Source organism: Mus musculus, chromosome 18 (genome assembly GCF_000001635.26).
Source record: "Mus musculus strain C57BL/6J chromosome 18, GRCm38.p6 C57BL/6J".
Taxonomy (NCBI): Eukaryota; Metazoa; Chordata; class Mammalia; order Rodentia; family Muridae; genus Mus; species Mus musculus.
Window position 1 is genome coordinate 37,415,129 of NC_000084.6, and position 16,357 is coordinate 37,431,485.

General features: G+C 39.1%; 4 protein-coding genes across 4 annotated transcripts in view; all 4 read left to right on the forward strand.

The window, feature by feature from the left end:
- The window catches only part of Gm37013 (predicted gene, 37013), an 889,226-nt gene that overhangs the window by 462,481 nt on the left and 410,388 nt on the right, over positions 1-16,357 (forward strand). The gene's annotated exons all lie outside the window — the stretch shown is intronic.
- The window catches only part of Gm38666 (predicted gene, 38666), an 874,243-nt gene that overhangs the window by 447,498 nt on the left and 410,388 nt on the right, over positions 1-16,357 (forward strand). The gene's annotated exons all lie outside the window — the stretch shown is intronic.
- Gm38667 (predicted gene, 38667) overlaps positions 1-16,357 on the forward strand; it is an 868,072-nt gene that overhangs the window by 441,327 nt on the left and 410,388 nt on the right. The window lies entirely within an intron of this gene.
- On the forward strand, positions 6,290-9,904 carry Pcdhb11 (protocadherin beta 11). Its single transcript, NM_053136.3, has one exon. The coding sequence runs from the start codon at positions 6,491-6,493 to the stop codon at positions 8,882-8,884; it is 2,394 nt and encodes a 797-aa protein (NP_444366.3). The 5' UTR covers positions 6,290-6,490; the 3' UTR covers positions 8,885-9,904.

Genomic DNA, 16,357 nt, shown 5'->3' on the forward strand with positions numbered 1-16,357 from the left:
CATACCTAGCACATCGTTCTATAAGTAATATTAATTTTAGCAATTTCCTTTGTAAATATGAAAGATACAACCTTCTATGTTAATAATTTGTCATCTCTGTTACTAAATAAAAGTGCTAAGAGAGTAAGACTATAATCAGTAGTAGACTATCCATGTCTGTCAGGCCCTAGGTACATGCCTCAGTCAGGGTTTCTATTCCTGCACAAACATCATGACCAAGAAGCAAGTTGGGGAGAAAAGGATTTATTCGGCTTACACTTCCAAACTGCTGTTCATCACCAAGGAAGTCAGGACTGGAACTCAAGCAGGTCAGAAAGCAAGAGCTGATGCAGAAGCCATGGAGGGATGTTCTTTACTGTCTTGCTTCCCCTGACTTGCTCAGACTGCTCTCTTAACCAAGACTACCAGCCCAGAGATGGTCCCACCCACAAGGGGCCTTTCCCCCTTGATCACTAATTGAGAAAATGCCTTACAGTTGGATCTCATGGAGGCATTTCCTCAACTGAAGCTCCTTTCTCTGTGATAACTCCAGCTGTGTCAAGATGACACAAAACTAGCCAGTACAGTACATTTCCAAGCAAAAAAAGAAACAAGCAAACCAACAAATAAACAAGTCCTGTTAAATCATTGCTTGACACAATCCTACTTTAATACTAATCTGAATAAGAGAAGTAACCACTGAGGTCCTCCAAAGAATCTAGGCTTTAATGATCTCATTTTGTTGAAGAATTTCTTTTTATTCATCCTTTTGTTCTACAAATAAAAGTATAAATATAGCCTTTGTGGGTCTTGTGCTAATCTCAGTTGTCAACTTTAGATGTAGAACCTCTGGGCACACTTATGAAGGACTATCTTGCTTAGGTTAATTGAGGTGGGATGGCCAGCCTTGGAAGACCATTGTGGGCAGCACCACTCCCTGCGCTGGGATCCTGGACTGGATGAAGAGGAGAAAGTGGGCTGAGCACAAGTGTGCTGCTCTCTTCTTCCTGCCTAGATATGCAGTGTGACCAGTTGCATCAAGCTCCTGTCTTTTAGATTCCTCATCATGGTGTGATCCTGAACTGGGAGCCAAAACAAACCTTCCTTCCATAATTTACCTTTGTTGTGGTATTTTATCATAGAAATAGGAAAAGGAACTGAGTCAGATTGCATGGTCGCATGGTGCCGAATATCATATCCAGAGAGTTGTGCAGTCTAAACATACTGTTCACAACAGCCCTGTCTCTGGTTTATATTAATACACGTGTTTCCTTTGCTTTCCCCACAGCTTCTCTTCACCTTTCAAAAGACCCAGGGGATTTCTGGAAATTTCAACAGTCTATCTGATCCTGGGTATTAGTTCTCAGAAAATTTCACTTCATGTTGTTTTGTAGATATGGAAAGCAAGAGACAGTTCCTTCAATGATATTTGATTAATTCCTAATTTGTTATTTGGTGCAACTTTACAGAATTTTCAGTCAATTTAGTTTTTCAATTGTGCTGATTATTACATAATACAAAAGTATTTGTTCTTAATTGGTTTGAATTGTAATGAATTTAACTGAATTATGAATTACTTATATTCAGTGACCTAAATAAACTTATTATGTGATTTATTTTTTTTTTATTTTTAAATACGTAAGTTTGTGTGGATATAACTGCAAGAAAGCTTTGTTGAACTTTTTGCAGAATATAAGCAATTGAAGGGTTTAGATTATAATCTAATATCTGTACTTAAATGTTTTTTCTTTTTATGCACTCACTGCACAAACCAGTGGGTTTCCTTATGAATTTGTCACACATGGATATAATGTATACACATTAATTTTGTTTACCCTTTATTTGGTTCTTATATCTCAAGCATCACTCCTCTGGAGTTTAAATATTTGCATCTTTGCCTGAAATAATGTTTCCCCCTAAGGATATAATGAAATATAAAAGGGAAATAGATGACCATTTCTTATCCTGGATATGTGAGTTTTGGTTATTTGACTTCAAATTTTAAGTGATGTAAAAGTGAGAAAAACTAAGGACTAACAAAACTATCGATAAGACTTAAATATGAGAAACAACTCTAATGGCTTGCCCACTTTGTGACAAATAACTAGTCAGGTGTGGTGTCTAGCATTCAAAATACCCACCCGAAGTAAAAACAAACAAACAAACAAACAAACAAACAAGCTGTTAGAGGCCAACAGAAAAGCCTCATAGGTAAAAGTCTCTAGGTTCAATCTTCCCAGCATTGGGGAGAAATATTTCCTCTCTTACTTCTAGATCTAAAGTCACAAAATATATTCATTTTAAAATATGAAGTTAAAGATTATGCATGTGTTTAATAGAATTCCATTCTAACTTAGATGGAATATCTGACAGCAGAAAGCAACCAAATATTGACTAAATGTCATATTTTATCTCTTCAAAACAACAGGAAGCTTATATATTATAAGCTGAGACAGTTATCTCAAAGAATAATCCACAGGTGCATGATATAGACAGTAATTTAGTAGCTCTGACAGAAGAGAGGACTCAAGCCCAGGGCCAGTTTTCCTTGTCACTTGTCACCTCAGCACCCAGGAGAGAAGACTAAAAGAGTAACTTGAAAATTCTCTGAAGGCATAATGAGATCCTATACAAAGTACACAGAGTAGAGGTTGGGATCTCTCTACAAAACAACTACAGAGAATTCATGTTTGCAACTTGAAATTTGTCATGGTCAGGCGCTTGGAAGAGAACCCTGACTCAGCTCAGCAACTGTTTGGATTAGAGTGACTGCACAGGATAGTGCTCTATCGAGCTAAGAGCAAAGGGCGAGCTCCTTCCAGAGGAGGATAATAGAATCATGATCATCACGGATTTTATATAAACATCCAGCAATCAGTAGATGCACATCACTGACTGGATAATATAAAGAACCAAGAAGAGAAAACATAATTCTCTGACGTAGAAGATTTGTATGCAAAAATCAACTAACAATGTCAACAAAATAAGAATGATTAGTAGATGTGAAACAAAGAACAATTAAGCAAATAAGTAAAAAGATAATTTCATAAGAGAATTGAAATTTAATACTGAAAGTCATTTCATAACAAGGAATTTTGTGTATAAAACTATATAAATGGTACATCACAAAAATGAACAAATTCAGCATTACTATATGGGAAGCATGATTATAAGAGTTAGCTAAAATAAATAAGGAGGAAAAAGGCTTGAAGAAATGGCTCAGAGTTTAAGAGCAGTGGATCTTAGATCAGTTGTCAGCACCTGCTGCTTGTCAGGCTACCACAGCTGCCTTTAACTCTACCTCTGATGGATCCCACACCCTTTTGAAAGATAGTCACACCCTCAAGACATACTTATGTACACACAAACACCGAAAGGAGATCAAGGGGATACAAATTGGAAAGCAAGAAGTCAGTGTGATAGTATGCATAAGTAACCCCCAAAACTTCAACAGAGAACTACTACAGCTGACAAACAACTTCAGGAAAGTGGTGGGATATAAAACTAACTCAAGCAAATCAGTAGACTTCCTTTATACAAATGATAAACAGGGTGATAAAGAAATTAGAGAAACAAGACCCTCCACAATAGCCACAAGTAGTCTAGAATGCCTTGGTGTAACTCTTACCAAGCAAGTGAAAGATCTGTATGACAATAACTTCCAATCCCTGAAGAGAGAAATCTAAGACCTCAGAAGATGGAAAGATCTCCCATGCTCATGGATTGAAATGATTAACATAGTGAAGATGGCCATCTTATCAAAAGCAATTTAATCTACAGATTTAATGCAATCCCCATCAAAATTCCAGCACAATTCTCACAGACATGGAAAGAGCAATTCTCAACTTCATATAGAAAAATGAAATGTCCAGTATAAACAAAACAATTCTCAACAATAAAAGAACTTCTGGGAGAGTCACCATCCCTGACTTCAAGCTGTACTACAGAGCAATAGTGATAAAGACCACATGGTATTGGTACAGAGACAAATAGGTGCATCAATAGAATAGAATCAAAGACCCAGAAATAAAACCACACACCTATGAACACTTTATCAGTGATGAAGAAGCCAAAAACATACAATGGAAAAAGGAAGCACTTCAATAAATGGTGCTGGTCTAACTGGCAGTCAGTATGTAGAAGAATGAAAATAGATCCAAATGTATCACCTTGCATGAAGCTCAAGTCCAAGTGAATCAAGGACCTCAATAGAAAAACAGATACACTGAATCTAATGGAAGTGAAAGTGGGAAAGAGCCTCAAACTCATTGGTGCAAAATAAATAAAAATATATTTTTAAAATATGAAAAGGTGAGGCTGGGGAGATGACACACTGGTTAAGGTAACTTCGTGCTTTTCCCGAGATCTCAGGTTTAAGGATCCAACAAAACTATCTGTAACTCTTGTTTCGGGGGGTTTATAGTTTTCTGGCTGCATGGGGACCCACAAAAGGAACTATTATTCAACAACAAAAATGAGCTATTAACCTACAGAAAGCCATTGAAAAACTTAGGTGCACATTTGTAAGTCATAAAAGCTAAGTTGAAAAAACCCAATACTGTAAAATTCTGATTATGAAATTCTTGTAAAATGTAAAATTATGGGGCAGAAAAATTTTCAGTGAGTTCCAAAGATTCTAATGAGAATGGAGAGGAAAAGATATATTTACCGGATGGGGTTGGGGAGAGACAGTGAATCTATTCTAAAAACACGTGCATGTAGGATTAAATTTATTTATGCCCATGGGCTGTATTAGGACCAAGAGGGAACCTGAATTTAAAATATGGACTCAGTGGTAAACAAGTAGTCTCATGAATTGTAACAAATACACCAGTGTGCCAGGGGGACCTTTAATGAGGAAGGTTGTACAGGTGTGGAGAGGGTGTGTCAGAATTATCTGCATTTCCCATTCATTTACTGTGATTTTAAAACTACTCATTAAAAGTAGACTTAAAAAAAAGAATTTGTTGCCAACAAAATCTGTGATGAATCTGGAGTAATGAAGACAACATGGTAGTACACGATCTTCAGAGAGATGACTGGTACACTGGGCAACCCTGTAACCACCGTGGTTTAGGACAAGGATAGACCCTCAGGAGGGAGGAACCAACTTTGTAACGCGATGTATTGAAATTTGGAAACCAAACTCTCCAACTTAGTTCATTCAAAACATATTTTAAGTTTATAGTATGTCTGTGTCTGAAAAGGAAACTTTCAAAATATACACATCTCTTTAACGACCCTGACTTGTAGAAACCTAAAAGTACTAAACAAAATTGAGCAGTAACACCAAACCTAACTGAACACAATTAAGATGTTTCATTGACCAAAGCACAATGTCATCAAAATTCAAGACATACAGTGGAAAATATTTGAGTACATACATCTGAAAAAGAAATTATACCCAGAATATACAAGATACTTCTTCAAACCAACAAGCAAAGAAACAGAAGCCCCATATCAGAAATATACATATACATATACATATACATATACATATACATATACATATACATATACATATACATATACATATGTGTGTGTGTGTGTATATATATATGACATGAACAACCATCTAGAAGACAGTAACCTGATGGCCAGTAAACATGAAAATTTCATGAATGATAGACAAACGCTAATTAAATTTACCCTGTTAAGTCACAATACAATCATTAGTGTTCTAAAAATTGAAATGACAAGACCAAGTGATAACAGAGATGTGGAGCAACCGGAACTCTCCCGCTTTGGTGGCCTTTATACAACTACGCATGAAGAATGTTTATTCTTTGAAGAACTAAAGTAACCAAACCATAGCAGACCAGGATCTCTTGGAACTTGGCCTATTTTATAATTATCAAGGCACAGCTAAATAACATTTAAAAATTCAATGAGTGACACAATTATCACTTTTTTCTCCTTTCTGAATGTATGAATATTTCAAATCAAATATTAAAAGGTGTAAAGATAATTTTCTTTATATTTATTATATTTACCTTCTTGAACAAAATCGAATTGTAGACCTAAGAAAGAAGGTGGATTCAGCTCCTCGGGACTCTTACCAGGTAAAAAAGAATGGCATCTTGGTTGTTTTTAAATGTATTCTTCCACTCAAAACTTAATTCAGTAAAATCATACTAGAACTTTCAGTTGATGAACATGGAGCTTGCAATTCAGGCTGTGTGTGTAAACTAAAAGGATACTGAAACACAGCAAGTTTTAAATTGGAAATGAAGCGACAAAATGATGTGCAAAAGCAAATAAGGACACTTGGTGGCGCTGCAGGCTTAAGAGTGTCAAGAATGAGCTCTGCAGACACCCAGGAAGCCATCTCATTAAGTCGAGACAGAACGATGGCAGCTGCTTGAAGAAGAAGGTAATAAGTTAGGGTTTATAGAAGAATCTAAGAAGACGGCGTCTTCCTAGTCGGATTTACTCCAATATCTCCGCGGACACTCAGCAGTGGACTGTAATCAACCAGAAGCAGCAGCACCCTCTGGACTGAATCTGCACAATGGAGACAGCGCTAGCAAAAATGCCAGAGCAAAGGCAAGTCTTTTTTCTTACTATCTTGTTGCTGTTGTGGAAGTCTGGCTCTGGGGCAACTAGATATTCCATGCCAGAAGAAAAGGAGAGTGGCTATTTGGTGGCAAACGTGGCAAAAGATCTGGGGCTCAGGGTTGGAGAACTGGCCACTAGAGGAGCTCAAATCCATTACAAAGGAAACAAAGAGCTCTTGCAGATGGATGCAGAGACTGGGAATTTGTTCTTAAAGGAAAAACTAGACCGGGAGGCACTGTGTGGGGCGACAGAACCCTGTGTGCTGCACTTCCAGGTCATACTGGAAAACCCTGTGCAGTTCTTCCAAACTGAACTGCAGCTCACTGATATAAACGACCACTCTCCAGAGTTCCCTGACAGGGAAATGCTTCTAAAAATCCCTGAGAACGCCCAGCCAGGAACTGTGTTTCCTCTGAAGGCAGCCCAGGACTCTGACATAGGGAGCAATGCCGTTCAGAACTACACAGTCAGTCCCAACATCCATTTCCACGTCATTACTCACAGTCGCTCAGATGGCAGGAAATACCCAGAGCTGGTGCTGGACAGAGCCCTGGACAGGGAGGAGCAGCCTGAGCTCACTTTAATCCTCACCGCTCTGGATGGGGGTGCTCCGCCTCGGTCAGGAACCACTATAGTTCACATTGAAGTCGTGGACATCAATGATAACGCCCCCCAGTTTATACAGTCACTCTATGAGGTGCAGATTCTCGAAAATAGCCCCATTGATACCTTAGTTGTTACAGTCTCTGCCAGGGATTTAGATTCTGGGATATATGGCAATGTAGCCTATTCTCTGTTTCAGGGTGATGGATTATCTCAACCATTTGTAATAGATGAAGTCACAGGAGAAATCCGTCTTAGCAAAGAGCTGGATTTCGAGGGAATTAGCCATTATAACATAGAAATCGCAGCCACTGATGGGGGAGACCTTTTAGGAAAATGCACTGTGGTTATACAGGTGTTGGATGTGAATGACAACGCTCCAGAGTTGATGATCAGGAAGCTCACAGTCCCTGTCCCGGAAAATTCCGCCGAGACTGTAGTTGCTGTTTTTAGTGTTTCTGATTCTGATTCGGGGGACAACGGAAGGATAGTGTGTTCTATCCAGAACAATATTCCATTTCTCCTGAAACCCACGTTTGAGAATTACTACACCTTAGTGACCGAGGGGCCACTTGATAGAGAGAGCAGAGCTGAGTACAATATCACCATCACTGTCTGGGATTTGGGCACACCCAGGCTCACAACCCAGCACACCATAACAGTGCAGGTGTCTGACATCAACGACAACGCCCCTGCCTTCACACAAACCTCCTATACCCTGTTTGTGCAAGAGAACAACAGTCCCGCCCTGCAGATAGGCACCATCAGCGCCACAGACTCAGACTCAGGCTCCAATGCCCACATCACCTACTCGCTGCTGCTGCCCCAAGACCCACAGCTGGCCCTTGCCTCGCTAATCTCCATTAACCCCGACAACGGGCAGCTGTTCGTACTCAGGGCACTGGACTATGAATCCCTGCAGGCCTTCGAGTTCCGCGTAGGCGCCACAGACCAAGGCTCTCCTGCACTCAGCAGCCAGACTCTGGTGCGCGTGGTGGTGCTGGATGACAATGACAATGCGCCCTTCGTGCTCTACCCGATGCAGAACGCCTCTGCGCCTTGCACAGAGCTGCTGCCCAGGGAGGCGGAGTCTGGCTACCTGGTCACCAAGGTGGTGGCTGTGGATCGCGACTCTGGCCAGAATGCTTGGCTGTCGTTCCAGTTGCTCAAGGCCACGGAGCCCGGGCTGTTCAGCGTGTGGGCGCACAATGGCGAGGTGCGCACCACCAGGCTGCTGAGCGAGCGCGATGTGCCCAAGCACAGGCTGCTGCTGCTGGTCAAGGACAATGGCGAGCCTCAGCTCTCTGCCAGTGTCACACTTCAAGTGCTACTGGTGAATAGTTTTTCTCAGCCCTACCTTTCTCTGCCTGAGGTGGCACAGGACCCCATTCAGGAGGATGGAGAGATGCTCACTCTGTACCTGGTCATTGCCTTGGCTTCCGTGTCTTCGCTCTTCCTCTTGTCTGTCCTTATGTTTGTGGGAATGAGGTTGTGCAGGAGGGCCAGGGAGGCTTCTCTGGGTGTCTGCTCTGTGCCTGAGGGCCACTTCCCTGGCCACCTGATGGATGTTAGCGGAACTGGGACTCTGTCCCACAGCTATCAGTATGATGTGTGTCTATCAGGAGACTCTAGGACTGGTGAGTTTAAATTCCTCAAACCCATGATTCCCAATGTAATGGTCCAGGAGGCTGGGAGAGAAGTGAAGGAAAATCCCCCCTGCAGGGATAGCTTTGTATTCAGTTAACTGTTGTATTTGTTTCGGTGAATTTGTTTTTGGCAAATCTATTGCAATAAGGATCTTCTAGGAAAGTGAATCATTTTCTGAGTACTGACACTGTAATCAAAGTTTCTAGGGCTAAGGTGTTTGCATCTTTTTCACTTCATGTTTTGCTATTGATATCAAATGTAAGAACTCTTATATGCTAACTATACATTCTATTAGTGAGCTTCACTCCCAGCTGAAATCCCTTTTACTCTGAGTATCTATGACCATATTTGTCTTCTGAACTATAAGCCATCACTGAATTAAGATATTTGAGTTGTGAACTTTTTATTCTTATAAGAACCATATATGCTATAGGTTATCTGCATTATTTTGCTCACCACATATCTATCCCATTGGTCTATGAATTATATTAAAATTTAAAATCTCATTTGTAAACATTAAAGAGGAAACATATAATTTTTCATCTCTGTCACTAAATAAAGGTGTTAAGACTCTAAGAGTATAATCAGTGGTAGATCATGCATGTCTGCCAGGCATTTCCAAGTAACAAAAAGATACAAGCAATCCAACATAGTCAAATTCTATTAAATAATTGCTTGACACAATCTTGTTTTAAAAACTAATCTGAATAACATAATTAAGTTCCTCCAAAGAATCAAGACTTAATTGTCTCATTTTATTGAACAATCATTTTTTGTTTATCCTTGTATTTCAGAAATAAAAGTGTAAATGTAGCTTTTGTGGGTCTTGTGTTAATCTCAGTTGTCAACTTGAGATCTAGAACTTCTGGGCACACCTACGATGCATCATCTTGCTTAGTTAACTGAGGCGGGAAGTTCAGCCATGGAAGACCATTGTGGGTAGCATAGGATCCCTGTGCTGGGATCCTGGACTGTATGAAGTGTTACTATGAGCACAAGTGTTCATTGCTTTCTTCTTCTTGCTTGAGATGCAGTGTTACCAGTTGCTTCAAGCTCCTGTACTGCACCTTACCTACCATGATGTAATTTTGAACTGAGAGCCAAAACAGACCTTTCCAAAATTTGCTTTTGTTGTGATATTTTTATCCTTGAAATAGGAAAAATAACTGCATGGTTGCATGGCACTGGATAACATACCCAGGAACTGTACATTCTAAGCATGATACTCACTGTGGCCTTGTCTCTGGTTTATATCAATACACATGTTTCCTTTGGTTTCCCTGCAGTTTCTCTTCACCTTTCAAAAGACCCAGGAATTTCTGGAAACTTCAATACTCTATTTGATTCTTGTTATTAGTTCTCAAAATTTTCACTTTATGTTGTTTTGTAGATATAGAAAGCAAAGCAATTTGTTGTGATATTTAATTGCCTCCTGCTTTGTTATTTGGTGTAATGGTGAAGCATTTTCAGTTAATTTAATTTTTCAATTGTGCTGACTATTGCACACTACAAAAATGATTGGTTCTTAATTGATTTGGACTATAATGAATGGAACAGAATTACAAATTACTTACACTCTATGACTTAAATAAGCTTATATGTGATTTCCAACTAGTTAAGGTTTTGTGGGTACAACTGCAAAAAAAACCCTTTGTTAAAGTTTTTGCAGAATATGAACAATTGAAGAGCTTGGTTTAAAATCTACATTTATATCTGTTGCTTTTTAATTGGTATGCATTAATTGAACAAAGAAATAGATTTCTTAATGAATCTTTCATTCATGTACATAAACATTCAACATGTTTAATCTTTATTTGTTTTTAAATCTCAAGTGTAATTTCTCTGGAGTTTTTGCAAACTTCCCTGAATTAATGTTTCCCCCTAAGGATATAATGAAATAAAAAAGAAAGTTTCTGATGATTTATTTTCTTAGAAAACTAATTTATAAATATATCAAAAATATACTTAAGTATGATAGACAACTCTAATGACTTACCCATTTTGTGCCAAGATGCCTATTCTGGTGTGGTGTTCAGTTCTCAGAATGGCCACCTCTTGTAGCTGTGGTAGCCCAACAGGCATGCATTTGCCTCATAAGTAAAAGTCTCTAGGTTCACTCTCCTCAGCATTAGGGAGAAATACTCCCTCTCTTCTTTCAGGATCAAAAGTCACCAAATATAATCATTTTAAAATATGAAGTTAAAGATTATGCATGTGTTTAGTAGAATTCCCTTCTAACTTAGATGGATTATCTGACAGCAGAAAACTTCCATAAAAATTGGCTAAATGCCATATGCTATCTTTTCAAAGCAACAGGAAGCTGATTATATGAGAACTGAGTCCTACAGACAGTTATCTCAAAGAATAATCAACATGTGCATGATATAGACAGTAATTCAGTAACTCTGACAAAAGAGAGGACTCAAGCCCAGGGCCAGTTTTCCTTGTCACTTGTCACCTCAGCACCCAGGAGAGAAGACTAAAACAGTAACTTGAAAATTCTCTGAAGGCAGAATGAGATCCTATACAAAGTACACAGAGTAGAGGTTGGGATCTCTCTACAAAGCAATTACAGAGAATTCATGTTTGCAACTTGAAATTTGTCATGGTCAGGCGCTTGGAAGAGAACCCTGACTCAGCTCAGCAACTGTTTGGATTAGAGTGACTGCACGGGATAGTGCTCTATTGAGCTAAGAGCAAAGAGCGAGCTCCTTCCTGAGGAAGATAATAGAATCATGATCATCACGGATTTTACATAAATTCCAGTGATCAGTAGATGCACATCACAAACTGGATAATATAAAGAAAGCCAAGAAGAGAAAAAATAAATTTCTGACCTAGAAGATCTATATACTAAAATCAACTAACAATGTCAATAAATAAGAAGAGTTAATAGTTTTAAAACAAGAAATAATTATACAAATAAATAAAAAGAGAATTTCATAAGAGAATTGAATTTTAATACTGAAAGTCAATTCCTTAGCAAAGAATGTCTATATAAAACTATATAAATGCTAAAACTTCACAGAAATAAATAAGGAAATAGTGGATGAAATGCATACTGACATGAGATAACTAAAATGAATTCAGAAAAAAATTTAAAGCCTTGAGATGGCTCAAAATTTAAGAGCAAGTGGATCTGAGGTCATAGTTCAGCACACACTGTCTGTCACAGCTGCCTTTACCTCTACCTCTGAGGAATTCAACACCCTCTTTAAGAACCTTCACATTCTCAGGACATCTACTCAAATACACACAACACAAAATAAATAAAGACAATTCTATTTTTAAAAGTAAAAAGGCGAGGCTGGACAGATTGCTCAGTAGTTCAGAGTATTGGCTACCTTTCCAGAGGACCCAGGCTTGGGTCTCAACAAATTCATTTGTCACTCTAGTTCCAGGGAACTCTAGTTAAAGATTCCTCTGCCTCTGTGAGCACACACAACGGGTATTGTTATTCAATAAAATGAAATGGGATATCAACTCATTGATTAATTGAAATCCATTGAGAAACTTAAGTGCACATTTGTAAGTCACAGGAGCTAAGCTAGAAAATTACTGTAAAATTCTGACTATGGAGGCAGAACAACTACCAGTGATTTCCGAAGATTCTAATGGGAAAGAAAAGAGAAAAAGATAGATTTAGAGAATGGGAAGTGTCATAGTTAGGGTTACTATTGCTGCAAGAAAACACCATGACCAAAAAGCAAGTTGGGGAGAAAATTTTTTTTTATTCTAATTCCTGTTCATCACCAAAGGAAGTCTGGATAGGAAATCAAACAGGACAGGATCCTGGAGGCAGAAGCAAATGCAGAAGCCATAGAGAGTTGCTGATTACTGGCTTGCTCTAGTGATGAACAACAATGTGAAGTGTAAGCTGAATAAACCCTTTCCTACCCAACAGGCCTGTTGCTCATTATATTTCATCACAGCAATAGAAACCTTAACTAAAACAAGTTTGTACCAGGAGTGGGGTATTTCTGTGACAGTCCTGACCATCTTCTGGGGAGGATTGTAGGAAAACTTTGGAACTTTGGGCTAGAGGAGATTTAGAGTGTTAGGAGTTCTGTGGGATATTATTAGGACCATGGAAGACAAGAATTTTGAGAGTAGTGCAAAAGGTGGAAACCAGGCTTGTGACATTTCAGAGGAAAAATTAAAGACTCTATCAGTGTCATTTGCTATTTTGATTTAAGATTCTTTGGTTCTCATTAGCTGAGGCTGAAGAATCAGCTATGATTAACAAGATGTCAGAACTACTAAAGCAAAACCTTTGTGTTTCTGGAACAATTGATGCTGGTTGGCTGGAGCTAAGAAATCAGCAGTTATTAAAAAAAGAGAGCAGCATCACTGAGGTGAAATCTTCTGAAAAGTGTTTTCTGGGAACACAAAGAAATTGCATTCCAGAGATAGTCAAGGTTGTACCTCATGCTGGCAGCCAGACTTGTTAATGTATATGAATCACCAAGGTGGCACTGATTTGAAGCCATGAAGGGGTCATGGAGAGCAGCTGAGGCTTGGCACTGTGAGAGACTAGGAAGGACCATTGGTCGGTGGCAGTTGAAATGCTAGAACTGAAGGGATCATGCAAAGAAGTTGAGGCTTGGCACTGTGAAGGAAGCCTATAAGAAGTTATTAGTGAAAGTGCAGCCTAGTTGCAATGGAAACCCACAGCTGATTAGAGATGCCAGTACCATAGGATGACCACCAAGAGCAACAGCAGCAGTAAAATGGAGTCATCTGAAGAGTAGAAGATAAGCTATGTGTGCTACAGAGGGAAGAGCTGAAGAAGTGATCCAAACCCTTTGAAGGATCCCAGAAGATCATGTGTTCGTATGTCAGACTGTCAAAGGGGTCATTTTATTGACTGGGTTCATGTATCATATGACACAAGTTAGAGTCATCAGGGAGGAAGGAGCTCAGTTGAAAAAATGCCTCCATGAGATTCAGCTTTAAGGCATTTGCTCAATTAGTGATCAATGAGGGATAGTGCAACCCATTGTGGGTGGTATCATCCCTGGGCCCATGGTTCTAGGTTCTAGAAGAAAGCAGGCTGAGCAAGCTATGAGCAGCAAATCAGTAAGCAGCACACCTCCATGGCCTGTGCATCAGCTCCTGAACTCCAGCCTGGCATGAGTTCCCATCCTGACTTTCTCCAATGATGAAGTATGGATCTGGAAGTATAAGACAAATAAACCTTTCCTTCCCTACCTTGTTCTTTGCTCATGGTGCTTTGTTGCAGCAGTAAAAACACTAACTAAAGACAGGAAGAGACAGAGAAACTATGACATTCTAACAATATGCGTATGTGGGATTAAATTTATCCATATCCATAGGCAGCAAGAAGGAACCTTGATTTAAAATATGAACACAGTAGTAAACATGTAGGCTCATAAATTGTAAGAAACAGACCAGTGTGACAAAGCATATCTATAATGCACATAGTGTGGAGAGAGTATGATAGGTATGATAGAAATATCTGCAGTTCCTAGTTGTTTTGTAATTTTAAAATTACTCATTAAAAATAGACACTTCTGGAGCTGATCCTGTGCCACATCGATCCATACTCAAATACCACTGGGAGAAAAAGAGGGTCTCCCAGGAGTGCTGACAAGCCTGTAAGCACAGGTAAAAACCACCGCTTCTCCTCAGAGAGACTTGCCTGGAGACCTCAGGACACAGGAACAGAAGAACAGCCTGGGACAGGATCCTTCCAGGTTCCATCAGTTCCCAGAGTTGATCGTAGGCCAAAGGGCTCCATACCCAAATAGAATCAAGAGAGAGCTGGTCTCCTAGGAGTCGTGACACACCTGTGAACACAGGTAAGACCACCATTTCTCCTCAAATTCCTGGCCCAAGAGGTACCCATCCAGAGCCATCAAGACATAGGAACCAAGAAATAGACAGGGACAGGGTCCTTCTGGTTTCTTTCTGCACCCCAGAGCTGACCCTGTGCCACAGTTTTCATACCCAAATTTCTCCTGGAGAGAACTGGTCTTCCAGGAGTACTGAGACACACGTTTGCAGGAGGGACAAGCCACAATCAGAGACAGCAAGACCAATTAACATCAGAGATAACCAGATGGTGAGAGGCAAGTGCAAGAACCTTACCAACAAAAACCAAGGCTACTTGAAATCATCAGAAACAGTTCTCCCACAACAGCAAGCTCTGGATAACCCAACACACCAGAAAAAGCAAGACTCTGGATAGTAGGTATAGAAGAGAGTGAAGAATCCCAACTTAAAGAGCCAGTAAATATCTTCAACAAAATTATGGAAGAAAACTTCCCTAATCTAAAGAAAGAGATGTCCATAAATATATAAGAAGCCTATAGAACTCCAAATAGATTGGACCAAAAAAGAAATTTCTCCCGTCACATAATAGTCAAAACACCAAATGCACAAAGCAAAGAAAGAATTTTAAAAGCAGTAGGGAAAAAGGTCAAGTAACATGGAAAGGTAGACCTATTCTAATTACACCATATTTCTTATCAGAGACTATGAAAGCTAGAAGATCCTGGGTAGATGTTATACAGACCCTAAGAGAACATAAATACCAGTGCAGGTGACTATACCCAGCAAAACCCTCAATTACCATAGATGGAGAAACCAAGATATTCCATGAAAAAACCAAATTTGCACAATATCTTTCCACAAATCCAGACCTACAAAGGATAATAGATGGAAAAGACCAACAAAAGGAGGGAAAGCACACCCTAGAAAAAACAAAAAAGCAATCTCCTTTCAACAAACCCAAAAGAAGATAGCCACAAAACATTAAAATAACATCAAAAATAACAGGAAGCAACAATCACTGTTCCTTACTATTTTCTAACATCAATGGACTCAATTTGTCAAAAAAAAGACATAAAATAACAGACTGGGTACATAAACAATATCCAGTACTTTGCTACATACAGGAAACACACCTCAATGTCAAAGACAGACACTACCTCAGAGTAAAGGGCTGGGAAACAATTTACCAAACAAATGGTCCCAAGAAACAAGCTGGAGTATCCATTCTAATATCTAATAAAATCACTTTCAACCAAAAGTTATCAAAAACAATAAGGCAGGACACTTCATACTGGTCAAAGGAAAAATCTACCAAGATGAATTCTCAATTCTGAACATGTATGCTTCAAATTCAAGGGTACCCACATTCATAAAAGAAACTTTACTGAAGTTCAAGGCACACATTGCACCTCACACAATAATAGTGGGAGAATTCAACACTCCACTCTCATCAATGGACAGATCATAGAAGCATAAACTAAAAAGAGTCACAGTGAAACTAACAGAAGTTATGAACCAAACAGATTTAACAGATATCTATAGAACATTTCATCCTAAAACAAACAAACAAAAATATACCTTCTTATCAGCACCTCATGGTACCTTCTCCAAAATTGACCATATAATTGGTCACAAAATAGGCCTCAACAGATATAAGAAAATTGAAGCAATCCCAAGCATCCTATCAGATCACAATGGACTAAGACTGGTCTTCAATAGCAACACAAACAACAGAAAGCTCACATACACATGGAAGCCCTACTCAATGATAACT